This window comes from Schistocerca cancellata, chromosome 4 (assembly GCF_023864275.1).
Source record: "Schistocerca cancellata isolate TAMUIC-IGC-003103 chromosome 4, iqSchCanc2.1, whole genome shotgun sequence".
In the NCBI taxonomy this organism is placed as follows: domain Eukaryota; kingdom Metazoa; phylum Arthropoda; class Insecta; order Orthoptera; family Acrididae; genus Schistocerca; species Schistocerca cancellata.
This window is the reverse complement of record NC_064629.1, coordinates 26307461-26330249: the sequence shown is the minus strand read 5'-3', so window position 1 is coordinate 26330249 and position 22789 is coordinate 26307461. Positions and strand designations below refer to the sequence as shown.

The 22789-nt window shown below is 38.1% G+C and overlaps 1 protein-coding gene across 4 annotated transcripts; it reads left to right on the top strand.

Moving 5' to 3' along the window:
• The first annotated feature begins 1317 nt into the window (after positions 1-1317).
• LOC126183879 (transcription initiation factor TFIID subunit 12) lies at positions 1318-17160 on the top strand. 4 transcript variants are annotated; one of them, XM_049926178.1, is made up of 5 exons: positions 1318-1468; positions 2325-2540; positions 6288-6516; positions 14410-14602; positions 15911-17160. In XM_049926178.1, the coding sequence occupies exons 3-5, from the start codon at positions 6409-6411 to the stop codon at positions 16036-16038; spliced, it is 429 nt and encodes a 142-aa protein (XP_049782135.1). In that variant the 5' UTR covers positions 1318-1468; positions 2325-2540; positions 6288-6408; the 3' UTR covers positions 16039-17160. The 4 variants fall into 4 exon arrangements, with proteins under 4 accessions (XP_049782135.1, XP_049782139.1, XP_049782138.1 ...); XM_049926180.1 differs by lacking the exon at positions 1318-1468 and adding an exon at positions 1505-2219; XM_049926182.1 differs by lacking the exon at positions 6288-6516.
• The last annotated feature ends 5629 nt before the right edge of the window (positions 17161-22789 follow it).

Below are 22789 nucleotides of genomic sequence, written 5' to 3'. Positions count from 1 at the left end.
ATTAAAAATGCAGCGATGACTTGATGACTTCCGTTCATTTCAGAATTAAAAATGTTATCAAAACTGTAAACAATTGAAAGACGATATCTCATCAGAACAGAGAGGGTGAAACTTCCGTACCAGCTATATCTGACTTCTGACAAACAAAACGGACGAATGACGTTAATGGAGGAAAGGCGGCTGCTGACGACCTGATATGCCGGCCCGACAGCGTCACGTGCGACGACAAAGCCTCAGCACCCTATTCTGTCAGCGCCTATTGGCTTCTGTCGGGAATACATGCGCGCGTCATTCTTCTTGTTACAGCAAAACGAAAGAAACCTGGCACTGCTCCGGTAGTATTGGTAGGGAACGATATTTGCCAAAATATGGCTACTGAAATGAAAACATTTTAGTCATATGACGTAACTGAGAGAAATGAATAGTGAGAAGTTTCGCAGTTATCTGATACTGGAGTACAACAATTTCATTACAGTGAAAGGGACTGTGCAGTTCTTAAATACAGTACTGCAGTCTCTCAACAGTTACGTTAAGAAATAATCCCTGAATCGTACTTATCAATATGCCAAGTTCTGAGAAACCATTACGCGCAAAAAAAAAAAAAACACACTAATTAGCGGTGCATTTAATCTACAACAAATGTTCCACCTCGCTGCGGTTTTCTCAGATACGCGCATTCGAATGATACATTCGTATGGGCACTACTGCAAGCTCAGCGAAGCCGACTGTCCAGTGCCTCTCCAGATTAAGCCTTACACCGTCTTTCTTTCACGTTTTTTTCGATCAGTTTTTGCGCCCCCTCTGTGCCAGTGCCCGTGGTGGGGATCTATCTCGTCATGCCCTCGGTACGGCCTTGCGGTTGGTCCAGAAGTGGATAGGATGCGAACTTCCCTTGATGGTTCGCAAAATAAAAGACCGACAATCAGCGGAACACGAGTGAACACGAGCGCATGCAGAGCGAAAACGAGAGAATGCCGTTCGCTCTCGTTCACGAACCGTTTACACCAGGGAGAATTCTCTTTCGCTGATGTTCACTGTCTTGTAAACCAGGATTAATAACAGCTGATCACATACCCCAATTATTTTCACAGTGTAGCAAAAAAAATTATGCACAAATGGTGACATATTTAACCAGCCGACCTTATTAGCATACCATTCAATATTTTGTGCGTTATATTCCGGGAAACACAATGCAGGTCCATATATTTATATTAGGTAACACATTCTCATAAATACAGCAGCTTAACTTTTGATAAATACATGAAATAAAAAACGCTGACAGTAATCAACGTCGATCAATATTTGAAATTATTCGCCAAAGGTGCTGTTGTGCTGCCCCCTGCAGTAGTAGGAACTAGAAACTGCGATCATAGCTTCGACAAGCGGTTCGGTCAATTTTGTGTGGTGTTAATTGAGCCCATCCTTTAAGTATTTCTTTCTGCGTGAAAAATATTTTGTGTGTGCACTGGTAAATATATAATGTTATAATGAACATGTTTTAATTTTGAAATTCAACTGTTTTGACCTAAAATGCAGACGCAACCGAACGTTTGACAGTTTACTGATAGTTTGTTAGTGGGAAAAAAGCAGATCGTTAACAAGAATGAGATGTAAATAGAAACAGTACAAAAAAATTAATCGTGAAATGACACTTGAAGATAATATTTTGCAATATTAGAATCCGGATATCTTAACTAGAATGTTTCTTTTGATTATCATGATTTCTGTGTTTGCGCGCGAATCCGTGCAGACAGTGAAATATTCTTATGGAATGAACAGTGTTAATAGATTGCAAGCGATAAGTCGTTGGGGTTGTCTTGTTTTCGGGCAGTAATTTTCGGAGACTTACGAATAACGCATTCACTGTTTGTAAACATTGTGAACAACTGTGAATTTTTGGATGAATGCCAAGGCGCTATTTATATAATTTTCTCAAAAAATTCATGACCGACAAATTCCTTGACGTTTCTATTATCAGAAGAAGCAACCAATTCATTGGAAGTTTTGGAATCTCTGTCAGTGTCTAGCAGTAGTAGTAGCAGCAGCAGCAGCAGCAGCAGCAGCAGCAGCATTATTATTGTAAGACCATTGCACGAGATTTCATGGTTCTTGTGATAAACTTAATACGAGGATGGTAATTATTCCTTGTTATACCTGTGCACAAGCAATATTGTGCAAGAGGGTGGGGAGACATTTTAATCATGTCAGACAAATTTTAGGTACAAAATTGGTCACATGTTGAATATGATTTGTAGACAGTTTGTGCATTCGGTATTTAATTCTGTTTACACTGAAGTCACCTCAATACTTCTTTTATTGTCAAGGTTGATATAACAAGCTAACTGGCTAGTTGCACTTCTGCACTATAAAGTGTGGATAGTGTGCTGCCGGTTATTGGCACTGGAAGTGACTGTTCTTGAGCAGCCTCCACCAGTAATCCAACCAGGACAACAGTGTCACCTTCACGGCATACTGTAATTATGCCTCAGTTGGGTACACAAACAAAGAATACGACGCCTGCAGCAGAAGAATCGGGCCAGGTATTGAAGTGACATTGATTACACTCACTATGATAGTGCCTTTTAATATTCATTCCTAAAAACAAACAAACACTGTGGATGCTATGTTATTAGTTCAAATAACATTTAATCTAAGTTATTTGGGAATAACTGTTTTTGCTGGTGCCTGAAGCATCGTAATGCAATGCTTAAGGTGTGCAGTAACATGAGGATTGAAGTGAGATATTTTCACTTGACCTATAGACCATCTTGCTGTAAATCTACTGTTGCTTTACTTAGAAAATTCACTTAGTACAAAACAGGATTTAAATTGGCCAGTAACATGGAGTGCAAGGGAAAGACAATAAATAAAACAAAAAGTGGGTACTTTCAATAAAGATATTTCAAACTACTTAAGTTCTTTATATAAGTTACCATTTTGGTGATGAAAATTTTAAAGTATGTTGCTGTTCCCCACCATTGTCATGTGGAATAAAATTGCGTGGCTCTATTATGTGCATCTTCATAATCTCTGTAGATAACAATGAACAACTAAGGATACTGACAACAGTCCCACAGTACATTTACCTGCTAATGAATTTGACCATTAAAAGTGATTTCCAATTTTAAAACAGCATCGCCATTTCACTATAAATAAGTCACATAAATGAGCAACACGTAACAATATATGTACATTGAAGAAAAATGTGTTTTGTGAATAAGTTTACAGGTTGCTCTTAATAAAAAGATGATCCATGGAATATCTAAATAGGTAGTTTAAATGACCAGTAGTTTAAGAAATACATTTTCTTCAAATTGTAACTGATAACAAGTCTCCAAGCCCCAGTCTTTGGTTAGGGTTTGGTTAGCCTCCTTATAAATATAGCCATCACAGCCAATGTTCATTATAGTGAAATTAGGGGACATATTCAAAGTCTTGAAAACAAAAAAAAACAACTAAAACAGCATGTGTGCTATGAACAGACTAACAAAGTCAATGGCAGACTAAACACTGTTATTATTTGCTGCAGTCTGGACAAGTGTGTGTTCATGCAAAACATGGATGTACATATGTATTTATGAGCAAGTATTGTGTTAACTCAAAAATTACGTATTTGATTTTTCTGAAATTAACTAATAATCAATATTTGCACACTGTCCAAAACGTATACAGGGATAGTGTAGTGAATTATGATTCTGGTATGTGTAAGATGTTATACTTGACAGTAAATTAATGGACAAGATTGCACATTTCCAAAAACAACATGTTAAAGAGAACTTTAAGCAAGGCGTTTGCAATGAAACATTTTCTCCTTTAACTATAAACACAAGTAGATGGTAAAGAGATTATTATAACCAAGTCTTAAAAGTTCATTTTGCATTGGAAATATTATAAAAATGGATTGAAATTAACTTCGAATGTTTCTAGAATAGGCTGTATTTTTCCTTGTATTATCAGAAACGTAGGCATGAAGTAATACGATCAGAGAACTATTAATGGAGGAAATTACATTGAGGCAGATTAGAGAACAGTCAGCTTGAAACTTACAAGAGTCATAGCTGATATATTTTCTCAAACTTAGTAGTGGCTTGTAAATAATTGACATCATAATAGATTTCCATATTTAAAATATTAGTATTGTGTGTGAAAAAGTGCTTTTAAAAATATCAAAAGCTACTTCTGTACTGTGTCAAAAAAGACTGAGAATGTTGCACTGCACATGGAAGATTACTTCTGTACTGGACCAGTTGCAGGCACATAATGAGTTTCAGAATGGTTTGAAATATTTTAGCTAACAAAGTAAAACAACATTTTAGGGCAATGTTTTCAGAAATTTTGATTCTGGAAGACCACTTTTTGGTCATGTCATTTTAGTGTTGCCCTAAAACTGTACTGACATTTGACAAGCTTCTATGTAACTACACTTTGATTTGCGGCAAGAGAAAGGATGTTGGATGTACATAATGGATAATAATAATAAAAATTACAGTATCCTTTGTATATCTTCCTCGTAACTTGTTTCTATCAAATAGTGCTTACAGTACAAAATTCACTTTCAGTTAGACGGAGTAGATAACCACTTGGTCTGTAACATTATATGACCACCTACTCATGACAGTATGTTCATTGTGCTGGGAATTATTATTAAAATTACCAGAAATGTTGTGATATATTGTCCCAGCCTTTTTGTAAAACTGTCAAGAACTAAGAGTTTGTTTAAACGGACTATTAAAAATAAATTTTTCTAGAATGCCAACTTGGTGCAGTTTCTCAGGATTGATTGTGTGATGTGCTAACTTTAAAAGCTACTGCTATGTCAGTAAAAAGTTAATAGTGTAAATTACATTTCAGTAATGTTATGATATGGTATTTAATAACTTATTATCTCATTAGTGAAAGTCACTTTGCACTTCTTTCATGTAGTTACAAGCAAGAAAAGTCAGTCATGGGTTATTCAAAATAATTTGTTAAATGAAATAATTGGATAAAGTTGTAAAATTGGAAAGTTTACTGCATATAGTGATTTGTTTTCGGACAGAGGTGAGATGTGTCATCATCTCTACAATCATTGTCACCTTGAAATTGTACACTTCCTGTTAAAGTATCACCTGTATTCTCACTTTCATTTCTCTGTTTTGGCCATTGGATCTGAACAAAGTAAGCTCCTCAAGAAGGTATCTATTCAGTCTCATGAATACCTAAACTAGCCCGAGCTGGTGTTTTGGTCAACACATTATTGCTTCCTCCATTACAATTCGCCTCTGTCATGAAAAACAGCAACATTACATTTTATATGAGAAGTATATCAGGTTGTTCTGACTACCTTAGGGAAACAATGCTGTGTAGCCTAATGGGGCAGTAAACCAAAATAGATTATTTGGAAATTGCCATGGCTATTGAGAAATATTTTTTATGTCAGTTTGTAAACACAGATCGACATGAAGATGATTGTAATCAATTGAAATGAATGATCCAATAAAACAAAAACAAATTATAGTGCCCAAAGGCAGATATAAAGTCTACTATTTTTAAACACTGAATCACTGTACCCTTCATAGTGACAATGACACGCTTCATCAAAATAAAGATTTTCATTATAAAGCAATTAAAAAAGTGACAGAAAAACACATAAAATAAAATAGTTACATGTTGATGTTTCACAGGTAATTAAATCTCTGTGTGGCTAGAGTTAGGTAAGGAGAGAAGTGTGCTAACTGCCCCTCTGTGTTGCATCAGAATGACTACATATGACAGAGGATGACTTGGTGACTGTCTAGCTTTGTGTGGTCTTCAGGGCATGATCACTGAGTTTAGTTTTAGTTGTTTAGAGTTTCAAATGTTGACTTCGCATTTGCTGAATCTGCCGTGATAAATTTATGGATTAGATGAAATGAAGGTTACTTCTAAGACAGACCACACTGGTCTCCAATCAGTAATATGTTTGTAGTATGCTTGAGTTCATTACAGTTACAGATTTTAGAGTATTGGTACTGGCTTCCATTTTTCTTCTGTATGTTACTACATTCACTTATTTTACATTTTTTGTTGCCATTTTGGGTCTCATATCAACTGCATTTTGATTTCTTTATTTTAAGCTTGTCATTTACATTTATTTTTGAGTGGATATTGTGGTTTTATGTTGCATTATGTGCAAACATTCTTTGTAGTTCCTAAATGTGGTGCATGAAGAGCCATTTTATTCACATCGGTTGACCGTAAGTGTGACTTTTATCACTGTGCTTAAATAGAATTTTTATTTGCCATAACTGATAGACAGGTCATTGCAGATGAAGCTCATATTCCACGAGGACTGGCCAAGGATTCAGCCATGGCTTCACATCAGGAAATATTCTACCTGTCATATGCAAAAATTGTTTATGAAAACGTCCAATTGTGACAACAAATATAATGCATGATGAGAGAGCTGAGGATAATGCAATAGCATGTGGGCTATTCACTTTATTCCATCACATGAAGATAGATGTACATTTGATTGGTTTACCCCACAAAACAAATGTAAGAACAGGTTTATGATGAAAAATAAATCACTGCACCAAGGAATGTATCATAATTTTTTTGGAATATTAACTAAGACATAACTTTTTATGTAATTTGTAAAAGTACCCCAGTTATTGAGCAGATATAATAGACTTTTCAAGTGTGTGTGTAACAAAACAGAGATGTGTTTGTCATACTAGGTGTTATTTTCCACATTTTACATTGATATTTTGATGATTTGCTGAGGCATAAAATTACCTAATAAATTCTGTTCATAAAATTCTTTGTATAAATTGATATGTGATGCATGTTTCCTCTTGTTTCATAAAATAATCTTTTCTTTGATAATAGAGGACAATCAACATAAGTAATCGGAAAAAAATTATGAACAAGAGCCTTCTTATAAATTCCTTTAATTTAGTAACCACAGGCTTTACAGATATAAAGGAAGCAATTTCTTGATAACATGCTACATGTATTTAGAATAAGGATTCATTTTGCTATCTGCGTTGTAATTTTCTGTCGTGGCCTAGTGAAAGAAAATTTACCACCTTTCAAGAAACATATAATTGTAGTAATTATAGAACAGCAATCACTTTAAAAATGGTGTCATAGCCAATGAATAGCTAAACAGAGAAGTCCAAATAGCAAACCTCGTGTACTAATTTTACTGTCTCCTTTCCTTAGTTTCCTTTACTGTTGGCTCAATGTACTGATTAAATAGGTTAAGTTACACCCCTGTCTCTGTCCTATTCAACTATTGCTTCCCCTCCATGTCCTTAAACTCTTAAATCTGTACTCTGGTTTCTCCACAAGTTGCAGATAAGCTTTCCCTCAGTTTATTTTCTCCCTGCTTCCTTTAGAATCTCAGAGAGTGTAATCTAGTCAACATCGTCGAATGCTTTGTCTACATGTACAAATGCTATATATACAGGCTTGCCTTTCTGTAATGTGTCTTTTAAGATAAATCATAGGGTCAGCATTACCTCATATGTTTCTACATTTCTCTGGAACCAGAGTCCATCTTCCCCAATGTCAGCCTCTTTCAGTCTTTCCATTATTCTAATAATAATTTTTTTCAGTATTTTGCAACCATGTGTCAGTACTTTGCAACCATGGCTTTATTAAACAATGGTTCTGTACTATTCATGTCTCTCAGCACTTGCCTTCTTTCGAATTGAAATTATTACTTTATTTAAGTCTAAGGGTATTTTGTTTATCTCGTATATCTTGCTCACTAGGTGGAATAGTTTTGTGATGGTGGGTTCTCCAAGAATCTCAATAGCTGAGAGACATTGTAGTTTACTCCTAGGGCCTTGTTTTGCCTGTGTCAGATTCTTCCCACATTATCATATCTTCCATCTCATCTTCTTTCACTTCCTCAGCTCTCTTTGCTTAGAACTGGCTTGCCATCTGAGCTCTTGATACACTGACAGAAAAAAATCACATCATCCAAAAATAATTAGAATAATGAAACTTTGGGAATATATTTGTCAGGATTACATATTTAAATGACCAACATTGCAGGATCACAGGTTAAAGTAAGTCTGAGATAAGCCATTGGAAATGTGAAATGCTGGTACTTTAGTAACCGGTGTAACTGCCAGAAAGTTGAATGCAAGCATGCAAATGGACCTGCATTGGTTGTACAGGTGTTGAATGACAGTTTGTGGGATGGACTTCTGTGCCTGTTGGACTTGGTAGGTCAGTACAGAGTTGGTTAATTCTGTTTGTAGATGACCCTGGAGTGGTTTTCCGATGAGATTGTGTTGGATTACAACATCAGTATGTGGGCAAGCATTATCCTATTGAGAAACAACCCCAGCAATGCTCTTCATGAATGGCAGCACTGCTGGTCAAATCACTAGGGCGATGTACAGTTTTCCAGTCAAAGTGCATGGGATAACTAAGAGAGTGCTTCTGCTGTTGTACAAAATTGCACATCAGACAAATCTCCAGGTGTAGGTCCAGTGTGTCTAGCACACAGACAGATTGGCTGCAGGCCCTCAGGTGGTCTCCTCGGAACCAACACACAGCCATCACTGGCACCGAGGCAGAACCAACTTTCATCAGAAAACACAACATACCTCCACCTTGCCCTTCTATGAGCTCTTGCTTAACACCACTGACTTCGCGAATGTGGCGGTGGTTTGGGGGCAGTGGAACACACACTACATGGCATGTGGCTTGGAGCTGTTCTTAAAGTAAGTGATTTTTAACAGTTCGTTTTGTCACTGTGGTATCAACTGCTGCTCAGATTGCTGCTGCAGATGCAGTATAACTCACTAGAGCCATTTGCTGAACATGACGGTCTTCCCTCTCGGCAGTGCTACAAGGCCATCCAGAGCCCAATCATCTTGCGAACATACGTACTCATGACCATTGCTGCCAGCAATCGTGTACAGTGGCTACATTTCTGCCAAGTCTTTCTGCAGCATCGTAGAAGGAACATCCAACTTCTCGTTGCCCTATTATTAGACATCATTCGAACTCTGTGAGGGATTGATAATGTTGTCTGTATCCTTAAAGGCATTCTTGTATAACATCAACTCACCATGTCCAATCTCAAAAGTAACTAACGCTCACAATTGTTACAGCTTGTATTTAAAACAAGCCTGATTTGCATCCTCATAGTGGCGCTACTAGTGCCACTCTTATGCGACTAGTGCGAAATTTGAATAGACATCACAATTAAAGTGCAGAAACACACTGTAAACTTTCATTTGTGTCATACAACTCCTCCTTGGTGTTGCGATATTCTTCTGTCAGTGTAGTTTTGTGGCAGCTTCTCATTTCTCCAAAGGTATCTGTAATTTTGCTATAAATAGCATCTATCTTTGCCATAGTCACTCATGCTTGTACAGCCTTGTATTTCTTTTCTAGCCATTCCAACTTTGCCATTTTCCCTCTTCTGTCTATCTTATTTTTTAGATATCTATATTCCCTTTTGCCAACATCATTTGCTGCATTTTTATATTTTCCCCTTTCATAAGTTACTTCAGAATATCATGTATTATCCAAGGTTTTGTTTCAGTCAATCATTGTGTAATGATCTCTTCGAAACTCTCAACCATCTCTGATTCTTTCAGTTTATCCACATCCCATCTACATATATTTCCTATCTGACTGCACTTTCTCCAGTTTTAATCAGCAGCTCATAAACAATAAATTATGGTCAGAATCCACATCTGTCTCTAGGAATGTTAATTTAAAATGTAGTTTTCTCAGTCCTACCATAATATAAATCAGTCTAAAAACTTCTGGTGTTTCCAGGTCTCTTCCATGTGTACAACCTGCTTTCAAGATTCTTAAACTAAGTATTTGCAATGATTAAGTTAAGCACAGTGCAAAATTCCACCATATGGCTTCTCCTTTTGTTCCTTTCTCCCAGTCCAATTTATTTTGCGTGTTTTTCCTTCCCTTCTTTTTCCTACTCCATCCAGTCATTCTATTGCCCTATATCTAGATAATGCTGGGTTAAGACTGGTGTGGTACTTCTCCAGTTTTGTAGAGAACCATATCTGTTGATAGGCTATTATTACATTGGGGTTGCCACTCCCAAAGATGTTTTAAAGCCATTGCTCTCCCGCCCCCTTTCAGGGAGGAATCACAGTCAAATGTGACATCTTTTTTAAGATCTTCTCCCATCACATAACTGAGGTGGAACTAGCATGGTATTTACATAAATGGACATGAAACACTGCCCAAAATCACATCTTGGCTGGCAGGTACATCAGCCCCCATCATTAATTCGTGAGGTGGATTCAGTTTGGGGCCAGCGTGTCCCTATCCCCCCCCCCACCCCCCACCCCCCGAACCCCCGTCCTCCCACTGTCCTGGAAGTGGGCACTAAAATGCTCTCATCTATCTGGGTGGGTTCCTATTCCTATGATAGATTTTAAGCCCACATCACAATTAAATTCTTGTCTCCCTTAACAATCTGAGTAATTTATTTTATCTCATTGTACATATTTTCAATATCTTCATCTGCAGAGCTGTAGTAGTTGGCATATAACTTACACTTCTGTGACGGATGTTGGCTTTGTATCTATCTTGGCTGCAATAATTTATTCACTATGCTGTTCATAGTAGTTTATAAGCATTCCTATTTTCTTTTCTGTTAATAAACTTACTCCTGTATTTCTCCTCTTTGGTTTTGTATTTATAACCCTGTACTCACCTGAGTAGAAGTGCTGTTCTTCATGCCACCACATTTCACTAATTCCCACTATATATAACTTCAACTTGTCCATTTCCTTTTCCTACCTCCTTGATTAAGGGATCTAACATTTCATGGTCAAATCCATAGAATACCAGTTTTGTTTTTTGTGCTGACAACATCCTCTTGATCAGTCTTCATCTCTAGATACAAATGGGTAAATATTTCACCTCTGAAATATTTTACACAAGAGGATGCTATCATCATTAAACCATACAGTAAAGCTGCAAGCCCTTGGGCAAAATAACTACCATAGTTTCCCTTCGCTTTCAGCCATTCACAATATCACCACAGCGAGGCCATATTGGATGGCGTTGCAAGGCTGGATAAATCATTCATCCACACTGTTGCCCCTGCAGCTACTGAAAAGATGGTTACCCCTCTTCAGAAAACACAGTTAGTCTGACTTCTCCACAGATAGCCTTCCATTTCCGTTGCACCTATTGTTTGCCTATCAGTATCATTGAGGCATGCTAGTCCTCCCCCCCCCCCCCCCCTCCCTTTCCCTTTTGCAATGCCCATGGCTCTCAGTTTCATCAGATCCAAAACACTTATTCACTGTCTTGATTTTTTTCATCGCGCATAATTGGGACATTAAATAGTATATAGCAATTTGTGGAAGTTTTGCTGTGTATTGAGATTACATGGGCTACCAGGGAAGATATGTCACTGAAAAGAATCTAATTTTACAACAGCCCACCCTGCTTTCATGAGTAGGAAATAAATATTAAAAAAAAAAAAAGTAGTGGACTTAATGCAGTAACTGGAGAGTGAATTTATATTGTAAATATAAATGCCTCAACACATGTCCTACCAACCGATCCCTTCTTCTAGTCAAGTTGTGCCACAAACTTCTGTTCTCCCCAATCCTATTCAATACTTCCTCATTAGTTATGTGATCAACCCACCTAATCTTCAGCATTCTTCTGTAGCACCACATTTCAAAAGCTTCTATTCTCTTCTTGTCCAAACTATTTATCGTCCATGTTTCACTTCCATACATTGCTACACTCCATACAAATACTTTCAGAAATGACTTCCTGACACTTAAATCTATACTCGATGTTAACAAATATCTCTTCTTCAGAAACGCTTTCCTTGCCATTGCCAGTCTCAATTTTATATCCTCTCTACTTTGACCATCATCAGTTATTTTGCTCCCCAAACTCCTTTACTACTTTAAGTGTCTCATTTCCTAATCTAATTCCCTCAGCATCACCCGACTTAATTAGACTACATTCCATTATCCTCGTTTTGCTTTTGTTGATGTTCATATTACATCCTCCTTTCAAGACACTGTCCATTCCATTCAACTGCTCTTCCAAGTCCTTTGCTGTCTCTGACAGAATTACAGTGTCATCGGCGAATCTCAAAGTTTTTATTTCTTCTCCATGGATTTTAATACCTACTCCGAATTTTTCTTTTGTTTCCTTTACTGCTTGCTCAATATACAGATTGAATAACATCGGGGAGAGGCTACAACCCTGTCTTACTCCCTTCCCAACCACTGCTTCCATTTCATGTCCCTTGACTCTTATAACTGCCATCTGGTTTCTGTACAAATTGTAAATAGCCTTTTGCTCCCTGTATTTTACCCCTGCCACCTTTAGAATTTGAAAGAGAGTATTCCAGTCAACATTGTCAAAAGCTTTCTCTAAGTCTACAAATGCTAGAAACATAGGTTTGCCTTTCCTTAATCTTTCTTCTAAGATAAGTCGTAAGGTCAGTATTGCCTCACGTGTTCCAGTGTTTCTACGGAATCCAAACTGATCTTTCCCGAGGTCAGCTTCTACTAGTTTTTCCGGTCGTCTGTAAAGAATTCGTGTTAGTATTTTGCAGCTGTGGCTTATTAAACTGATAGTTCGGTAATTTTCACATCTGTCAACACCTGCTTTCTTTGGTATTGGAATTATTATATTCTTCTTGAAGTCTGAGGGTATTTTGCCTGTTTCATACATCTTGCTCACCAGATGGTAGAGTTTTGACAGGACTGGCTCTCCCAAGGCCGTCAGTAGTTCCAATGGAATGTTGTCTACTCCGGGGGCCTTGTTCCGACTCAGGTCTTTCAGTGCTCTGTCAAACTCTTCACGCAGTATCATATCTCCCATTTCATCTTCATCTACATCATCTCCCATTTCCATAATATTGTCCTCAAGTACATCGCCCTTGTATAGACCCTCTATATACTCCTTCCACCTTTTGCTTTCCCTTCTTTGCTTAGAACTGGGTTTCCATCTGTGCTCTTGATGTTAATACAAGTGGTTCTCTTGTCTCCAAAGGTCTCTTTAATTTTCCTGTAGGCAGTATCTATCTTACCCCTAGTGAGATAAACCTCTACATCCTTACATTTGTCCTCTAGCCATCCCTGCTTAGCCATTTTGCACTTCCTGTTGATCTCATTTTTGAGACGTTTGTATTCCTTTTTGCCTAGTTCATTTACTGCATTTTTATATTTTCTCCTTTCATCAATTAAATTCAATATTTCTTCTGTTACCCAAGGATTTCTTCTAGCCCTCGTCTTTTAACCTACTTGATCCTCTGCTGCCTTCACTACTTCATCCCTCAAAGCTACCCATTCTTCTTCTACTGTATTTCTTTCCCCCATTCCTGTCAATTGTTCCCTTATGCTCTCCCTGAAACTCTGTACAACCTCTGGTTCTTTCAGTTTATCCAGGTCCCATCTCCTTAAATTCCCACCTTTTTGCAGTTTCTTCAGTTTTAATCTACGGGTCATAACCAATAGATTGTGGTCAGAGTCCACATCTGCCCCTGGAAATGTCTTACAATTTAAAACCTGGTTCCTAAATCTCTGTCTTACCATTATATAATCTATCTGATACTTTTTAGTATCTCCTGGGTTCTTCCATGTATACAACCTTCTTTCGTGATTCTTAAACCAAGTGTTAGCTATGATTATGTTGTGCTCTGTGCAAAATTCTACCAGGCGGCTTCCTCTTTCATTTCTTAGCCCCAATCCATATTCACCTACTACGTTTCCTTCTCTCCCTTTTCCTACACTCGAATTCCAGTCACCCATGACTATTAAATTTTCGTCTCCCTTCACTATCTGAATTATTTCTTTTATTTCATCATACATTTCTTCAATTTCTTCGTCATCTGCAGAGTTGTACTACTGTAGTAGGTGTGGGCTTCGTATCTATCTTGGCCACAACAATGCGTTCGCTGTGCTGTTTGTAGTAGCTTACCCGCATTCCTATTTTCCTATTCATTATTAAAGCTACTCCTGCATTACCCCTATTTGATTTTGTGTTTATAACCCTGTAGTCACCTGACCAGAAATCTTGTTCCTCCTGCCACCGAACTTCACTAATTCCCACTATATCTAACTTTAACCTATCCATTTCCCTTTTTAAATTTTCTAACCTACCTGCCCGATTAAGGATTCTCCACAGTCACTCTTAATTTTTATTTTTCATTTATGGAACTTATTAGGTACAGAGGTTGTGAAGAATGTTTTCAGTTAGGAGTTAGTTATAAAAGAAGTCTTTGATATCATCTAAGCTGCTCTAATTGTACCAGTAATTTTACAAGATTTCACAGTTCTGTTTGGTTAAGTGTACATGTATTCTGAAGATTGGTAACACATTAATTGTATCAGAGTTCATCAGTCACTACTAATTTATACCCTGGTAAACCATTATAACGTCTCAGTTTGTTTCTTTCTTTTGTAGGTGCTCACAAAGGCACGTTTGCAAGACCTTGTAAAAGAATTTGATCCCAGTGAACAACTAGATGAAGAAGTGGAAGATGTCTTGCTTGAAATTGCAGATGATTTTGTGGAATCAGCTGTGACAGCTGCATGTCTGTTAGCTAAACATAGGAAAGCTAATACAATTGAAGTTAAGGATGTTCAGCTCTATTTAGGTAATTTTTTAGACTTTTTCACAGTTACTTTTTTAATACTTTTATATTCTTCTACCATACAGATATTGTTTCATTTTAGTCATTCTTATCTTTTTATTAAAAATACTTTGACACTTGTAGTTCTATATCATTCCACAGATTCTTTATTTTGTGGGTGTAATTTAAGCTTACTGGACTTTGCTGCTTTGTCACTCTCACAAATTCTTTCACATATGAGTAATTAACTTCAAAAGATAACCTTGCATTCAGATAATTCATATAGTACAGGCCTATTTGAATTATCATTCATCAAGAGGAACACTTTCATAAAATTTGTTTGATACATGTCGTTAACTTGCATCCCAAAGAGACTACTGAGAAGCAATGGTGGCTGAAAGGTTATTGTGAAATTAAGACGACTTTCTTAGTTGACTTTTCCTAATTGAGAAAAGCTGTTTGTATTTTGATTGTAGGGGGGAAAAACTGAATTAAAGTAATAGACAAGGAAAACATACTGCCTCCTGTCTCATAAATGAAACGGCCATTGACAGTTGATGGGTGTAAGAGAGTTATGATAAACTTTTTACCATTGCTCAAAGACTAATCGGTTGCATGAGGAACTGAAAATGGAAATGTTTAAGAATCCTCACAAAAGAAGTTATGTGGGTGGTGGACAATGGACTACTCTATTTTGACAGTGTGTCCGTTTTGAAAGCTGTACAAGATTGAAAATCATTTCCATCTACCATATTTTTTTCTCAGTAAGTAGTGCCTTTTCTACTACCAAAACACAAAAACTCCACATGCACTCATTATGGTTATCTAAACACAACATGTACATCTACTATTCAACATGCATGAAGAACGAAAACATTGTCAGGCAGCTGAGCATACCACCTTAGAAACCCCTGACCTACAATGCTATACTTCTTTATTTTTAGTTATGGTGGGAATTATTCATAATATGTGCTTCTGGGAGCCATGTAATATTTATTTGTAATGGAATACTGAACAAAAAGCATTGGGAACCTAATGTTTTCAGAGATATGTAGTCTATTTATGCAATCTAAAACCTTTGCAACCATGTTACACAATGTGTTTCTTTTTCACATTTCTTTTTGTTATAAGGACACCTTTATTTGCGAATAACCATATTATCCCATGGCGGAATAAATTATTGTTTAGAAGTCACCAGATTGGAGAGGAAATTTGTCGGACTCATAACTATGTGTGATGACAGTCAAGACTGTTTCGCAAAAGATATGCTTAATGTTCATTACATTGAAATTATCAGAATGTTATTGGTGCGTTTATCATTATGTTTTCCAGAGAGAGACTGGAACATGTGGCAGCCAGGTTTCGGTATGGAAGAGCTTCGTCCGTACAAGCGGACGGCTGTGACAGAGGCACACAAACAGAGACTGGCACTAATACGTAAAGCTGTAAAAAAATATTAAATTTATGTGTAGAGCACTGCTAATTATTTTATTTTATTCATAAATGAATGTCATTAATGCTTAAACTTATATCCTTTAAATTTCCTGTTGTGCTGTCTATAACTTCATTTATTTTTATCATAGACGTAGCAGAATATTGAAATGGTAATGTTCTCCTCACAGTATTTTTCATCTTATTCTAAGCATCCTTGCTTCTAAATTACAGGTACAAATGATGTACCCACTACATTCTCTTATGTTCATTCTCAGTTAGATCATAGGTGTGAAGATTTCGTACTGATATACTGTTTTCATATGTGGCATTCTATTTCTACCAGTGGTTGTTAGTGATTTCAGTATTTACTTGTTTACTGTCACTTACATCAGTTTTTCAATGTGTTGCACATACTTTTCACACTCCAACCAAATAATGTCATGAGAAAAGAACTGGATTATTCTTCTGCATAGTGTTCATTTATCAGTTTGGAAATGCCATTGCCCTGACTTTGGATTTCCTCTGGTAACACCTGATGTCAATGTTTCAGCTTTCATTTGTTTCAGGTCTGTTCCCATGTGTTGCCCTTCTATTAAAAAATAGTTTCAATTAGTTAAGTCGAAGTCCTGTTGTGCAGGGTTTCCGCAGTTACTTTCATTTCCATTTAATAAGTACCTCCATGCTAGAACACTGCATCCACATGTCAAAGTGAAGTGAGTGGCAGTCATTACCCATTTCTCACTAACAATGCTGCATGGTCTCCTTTACCCTCACTTGGGCGAACACTTGTCAACTGTGACTTGGCTGGTATGTGGCCCCTTCCATGTGGCTACGAAAACATGGCAGTTAACTTTGTCACAACACAGTGTGGGGCATAGAGGAAGAGAATTTCCTGTTGTTCATAATGATTGGTTTTTATAGCATATTCAAACATAATCGTCAATATTGTTTTGAAGACAGCATGCTCCCACATGCTTGTATTTTGTCTTTAATTTCTTACTGGTCATCGTAATATCACTATCCCCTCCTTCCCCCCAAACCCATGCAGGCACACACACACACACACACACACACACACACACACACACAGAGAGAGAGAGAGAGAGAGAGAGAGAGAGAGAGAGAGAGAGAGAGAGAGAGAGAGAGAGCTACTGTGGTGATTAAAAGAAGAAGAAAAAGAAAAGAAGATGGGGGGGGGGCAAGCAGAACAAGGAATCTGGTTTCTCTTTAGTTGTTTTGATCGGTTTCACTGCATCAATTCCTGTTTGTTTTCCTGATTTTCTGTACTCCAGACAGATTTCAGCTTATTTCCTGTTGCTCCTACACCCATTTGTTTGCCCAACATCCAGCTTGATATCTCTTATCCCATTTTATACTCCCTTCAGTGTGTACAAAACTTCATTCTTCAGTGAATTCTTGTATTGAGAGACTTTTTATCCATGGTTAGAGTATCAGATTTGATACTGCTGTATATAGTTGCTACATATATGCATCTTACTGTTTCCTTTGCATAAGTCATGCGCCAGTTTAGTGATATTTGCGTGTAAATTTATACATCTGGAAAAAGTGAATGTAAAATGTCTCCTAGTTATGTAATATAATGATACACCCACATATTGTAATATAATGTAAGTTGATGTGCTTAATGCTCATAAAAATTAAATATATATGAAATAGCATGAAACGTGAACTCATTACTTTTGTTACTACTTGTTATGTTTTTAATAATGCAGGTCCTATTACCTTTTAAGTTACTGAGAGATTATGCAGAAAAATCTGGTGCTATCAGGATACACAATTAAGTGAAAAGTAAATACTTACACAGCTGTAGCAATGCTTATCAAAAATTATTTCTTGTACTGCCTTTTGTGTGGTGAGTATCTTTTTATGATTTAATCCCTTTGTTCATTAAAGTGAAATCCATTCTGTATTTTTTAGCACAAAATAATATTAATTAATTGTAAGAGAAGAGTTATGAAACATAAGTGCTTAATTTGTTATCAATAAATGTGAAATTAGTTCAAGTTACAGAAAATGGAATTACAGTAAACATGGACTTGCTTTGGTGATGGAATGCATTTATTTTTACAAAAAAACTCAATCCCCAGTTGTGAGCCTGAAGACTTTTAAAAACATATCTTCTTTTCTGAAACTGTGCGCAGAATTGCATGTCTGCAACTTTGCTGCGTTGTATGGTAATCTCATCCCAGCAGTATTGGTAACACAGCTTATCCATCTTGTATAGGACTCGTATCCTCCTCATTTGGTGAAGCTCAGAAATTCAATTTAACACAGATAAAGTACTTGAGAGAAATACTAGGTTGTATTATTTCAGCATCTTCTAATGGTTAACTTGTGCAATTCATTTGTAGACAGTCTGGATTCCAAAAAAAAATCTGTCCACAGCATTTGAAAAATGCTCACACATTTCGATTCATATAAGTTGAATGTGATGGAAAGACCAACATTTGGAATTTGAACTCTTTAAGTGGGTGCATTTACTTTACATGGCATTGTGGTTACATGAATAGCACAAAGTGACACAAATGATTTTCAAACAGCCCTTAGTTGTAGCAACAGTGAACTGACCTGAGTAGGACTTCAGCAAATTTAATTAAAAAGTTGGAAGGCATGTTGTATGTGTGGTGCTATTCTGACCATCCGTTCAAAATTACTGGTGCTGCAACTTATCTGATGAAAAACAGATGTTCAATACAGTCATCCGTAGTTCAAATGTGACATTCAGGGCCTAGTGAGATTACTCAGTTCATGTTTTTGTTGAACCAGAGGTATTCTTATGGGTCTTCTGTTCCAGTACTCCATGGAACCTAATGACTAACGAGCTGTGAGAATGTATGGTCATGAAAAATACGACTTTCTAGGACTTTGATGTGATAAGTATTTAAGATTCACATTTCACTCACTCTCACGTATGAATGTAGCTTAGCACTTCACTGTTACCCTTATATGAGTTAGAGCAGTGATTGCATTTCCTTTAAATGGTGTGGAAATAACTAGCATGTTAATTAGATGTTGTAATTTTTGAGATTCTAATTCATATTTTGAAATCAGTTTTGTTCATTGTAGTTGCTTTAGGAAATGGGTAACTTTGTCTCAATATGAACAAGAAATTTTTATTCTTCATTGGAACACCAAGAGAATATTGCATCTAGAGCGAATACATTTTCTTCTTTGATTATGGGTGCAGTCTCTGCATATGATTATGGGTGCAGTCTCTGCATAAATTGTTTGAAGATCTAGGTATCTTGTATCATTTGTTTGTTCTTAGTGAAATATTCACCCCTCAATTTATGGTTGAAAGCTATAATTATTGCTGTATAAAGTGTTTAGTGAATGATAAATCATTGTAAGAGGTATGCTAGGTGTGAAAATCTGATAACTGTTTTGTGTACATTACACCTGGCACAGTGTCCATTGGGAAAAAAGTTATATAACTGTCATGCTTTCATTAGTGCACATCCACACCACAAAGTTGTATTGTCATGGTAATCTGGGACTACCAAAATGTACACTCCTGGAAATTGAAATAAGAACACCGTGAATTCATTGTCCCAGGAAGGGGAAACTTTATTGACACATTCCTGGGGTCGGATACATCACATGATCACACTGACAACCACAGGCACATAGACACAGGCAACAGAGCATGCACAATGTTGGCACTAGTACAGTGTATATCCACCTTTCGCAGCAATGCAGGCTGCTATTCTGCCATGGAGACGATCGTAGAGATGCTGGATGTAGTCCTGTGGAACGGCTTGCCATGCCATTTCCACCTGGCGCCTCAGTTGGACCAGCGTTCGTGCTGGACGTGCAGACCGCGTGAGACGACACTTCATCCAGTCCCAAACATGCTCAATGGGGGACAGATCCGGAGATCTTGCTGGCCAGGGTAGTTGACTTACACCTTCTAGAGCACGTTGGGTGGCACGGGATACATGCGGACGTGCATTGTCCTGTTGGAACAGCAAGTTCCCTTGCCGGTCTAGGAATGGTAGAACGATGGGTTCGATGACGGTTTGGATGTACCGTGCACTATTCAGTGTCACCTCGACGATCACCAGTGGTGTACGGCCAGTGTAGGAGATTGCTCCCCACACCATGATGCCGGGTGTTGGCCCTGTGTGCCTCGGTCATATGCAGTCCTGATTGTGGCGCTCACCTGCACGGCGCCAAACACGCATACGACCATCATTGGCACCAAGGCAAAAGCGACTCTCATCGCTGAAGACGACACGTCTCCATTCGTCCCTCCATTCACGCCTGTCGCGACACCACTGGAGGCGACTGCACGATGTTGGGGCGTGAGCGGAAGACGGCCTAATGGTGTGCGGGACCGTAGCCCAGCTTCATGGAGACGGTTGCAAATGGTCCTCGCTGATACCCCAGGAGCAACAGTGTCCCTAATTTGCTGGGAAGTGGCAGTGCGGTCCCCTACGGCACTGCGTAGGATCCTACGGTCTTGGCGTGCATCCGTGCGTCGCTGCGGTCCGGTCCCAGGTCGACGGGCACGTGGTCGACGGGCACGTGCACCTTCCGCCGACCACTGGCGACAACATCGATGTACTGTGGAGACCTCACGCCCCACGTGTTGAGCAATTCGGCGGTACGTCCACCCGGCCTCCCGCATGCCCACTATACGCCCTCGCTCAAAGTCCGTCAACTGCACATACGGTTCACGTCCACGCTGTCGCGGCATGCTACCAGTGTTAAAGACTGCGATGGAGCTCCGTATGCCACGGCAAACTGGCTGACACTGACGGCGGCGGTGCACAAATGCTGCGCAGCTAGCGCCATTCGACGGCCAACACCGCGGTTCCTGGTGTGTCCGCTGTGCCGTGCGTGTGATCATTGCTTGTACAGCCCTCTCGCAGTGTTTGGAGCAAGTATGGTGGGTCTGACACACCGGTGTCAATGTGTTCTTTTTTCCATTTCCAGGAGTGTATTTCTGATTATGACCAAGAACTATCCAGGACTACCCATCATTCAAAGGAACCACATGACTTCCCTGACTTGTGACTGTTGTTCCAATCTTTGGAACATAGGACTTCTACAAAGCATCAGCGGAGGACTCGGTTGTGAGCTACTGCCTTTGTGTCTCCCTGCATTCTCCGTGCTTTTGTTGCTTCTCTCTCTCCACTAACTTCCCCCATGTTTCCTTCAGTCTCCCCCTTTTCCTATGACTGTGAGGATTTCAATTTAGGGCTTCTCTGTCTATTGCCAGCTGAGTTTTGGCAAGCATTTATTTGTATATCCACAGACTTCATGCTCATACAGTTCCACAGCTCTTTGTTGGATATTATATTCGGCCAAAATACTGTGAAGATTTTTTGTAAGCACTAGTTTTTAAAAGTCTCTATTTTTGTAGTGATTGATTTTGTCACCTTCCAGGTTTCACACCTAACAGCACCATTGATTTAATGTTGCTCTTGACTATTCAAAATTTTGTTTGTAGAGAAATCTAATTTGCTTTCCTGATGGGATGCAGTTCGATAGAGGCTGCATTTGCTTTCTTGATCCTGTTACGGACATCCTCCTAAGTTCCAACAGTTTTAGTCTTGATGCTTTCAAGATATGTGAAGTCTTCAACATCCTCTGTATTCCTTCCATTTATTTGGAACTTTCTATTGATAGTTGCATTTAGCCATAGAAATTTGGTCTTTCATAAATTTACAATTAGCCCAACCCTTCCCACCTTTTCCTACAGATCTCTGTTTGTCATTCATATGCCTGACGTTTTGAGAGAGTAAACATACATCACTGTCAGAATCAATGATCTTTATTTGGTCTGTGATGCTTCAGCTTATTTCCCTTCTTTTTCTTCATTTGTCTTTCTCATCTCTTTGTCCATCACAATTGAGAATACAGATGGAGAGAGAATACATCCCTGTTTTACCCATCATCAAGCTAATAGGTGATGTCAGTTTAAAGGAGCCAGATGCCAGTTGCATTTTACAGCAGTTTCAGGTTGCACTGGTGCTACACAAAAGGAATTGTGGTCTTGGCCATGTTATTTGACACACACATCATTACAAAAATTGTACTAAGTAATACTTACTGGCGTCTGGTGATATCACGTATATAAGTGGAAAACATATTGCCTTCTGAATTTATTAATACTTTATACAGTAAATCAATTTCTCTATCAGTTAATCTCATGCATAATGCAAATGACAAAATGTAATAAACAAACAATGCAGTGTGTAGTAATTCTCATGGGAACACCGTGCAAAATGTGGCATGTTGCCAGTACACTGTGTACAATATGTATACGCAGTTTACAAATGAGTTCAGGTGTAATCATTCAACTAATGCCTGTTTTTGCTGCGGTTAATGCCACAACACATTTGTCTCATTGAAATATGTTACATAGTGAAATGAGTTTTCAGGATAGTGTGCACAAGTGGTGACCAGTTTCTTTGTTTCATTGCATCACTTGCTCTGAGAGCCATTTAGTGTGGAGTAGTAGCTGTGTTATGTACATCACTTGGGGAGGAGAGGGGTGGGGGAGGGTGGGGTTGGAATTCTGCATGTGCAATTGTGCTCTGCGCCATAGATTTTTAATGAAAAGTCAGGATAAGGTCACAAGTGTTTCGGATTAATACATAATTTAATTGTCAATCATTTTAAAACAATGAGTACACAAAGCATTGTAATGGTTACAGAGTAGATAAATAACAAGTTTGGATTGTTGCTCACTGCTGTATGCCCAATGGGCTAGCTATGTAATCACTTCATGCTGTATTCTCATTTAAT

Bases quoted from the DNA above. Each gene is read 5' to 3' on its own strand.
- LOC126183879 (XM_049926178.1), top strand. From the start codon at position 6,409: ATGCATGATGAGAGAGCTGAGGATAATGCAATAGCATGTGGGCTATTC. The intron at 6,517-14,409 runs GTAAGAACAGGT...TTTCTTTTGTAG, and splicing joins GTTTACCCCACAAAACAAAT to GTGCTCACAAAGGCACGTTT. The intron at 14,603-15,910 runs GTAATTTTTTAG...TATGTTTTCCAG, and splicing joins GGATGTTCAGCTCTATTTAG to AGAGAGACTGGAACATGTGG.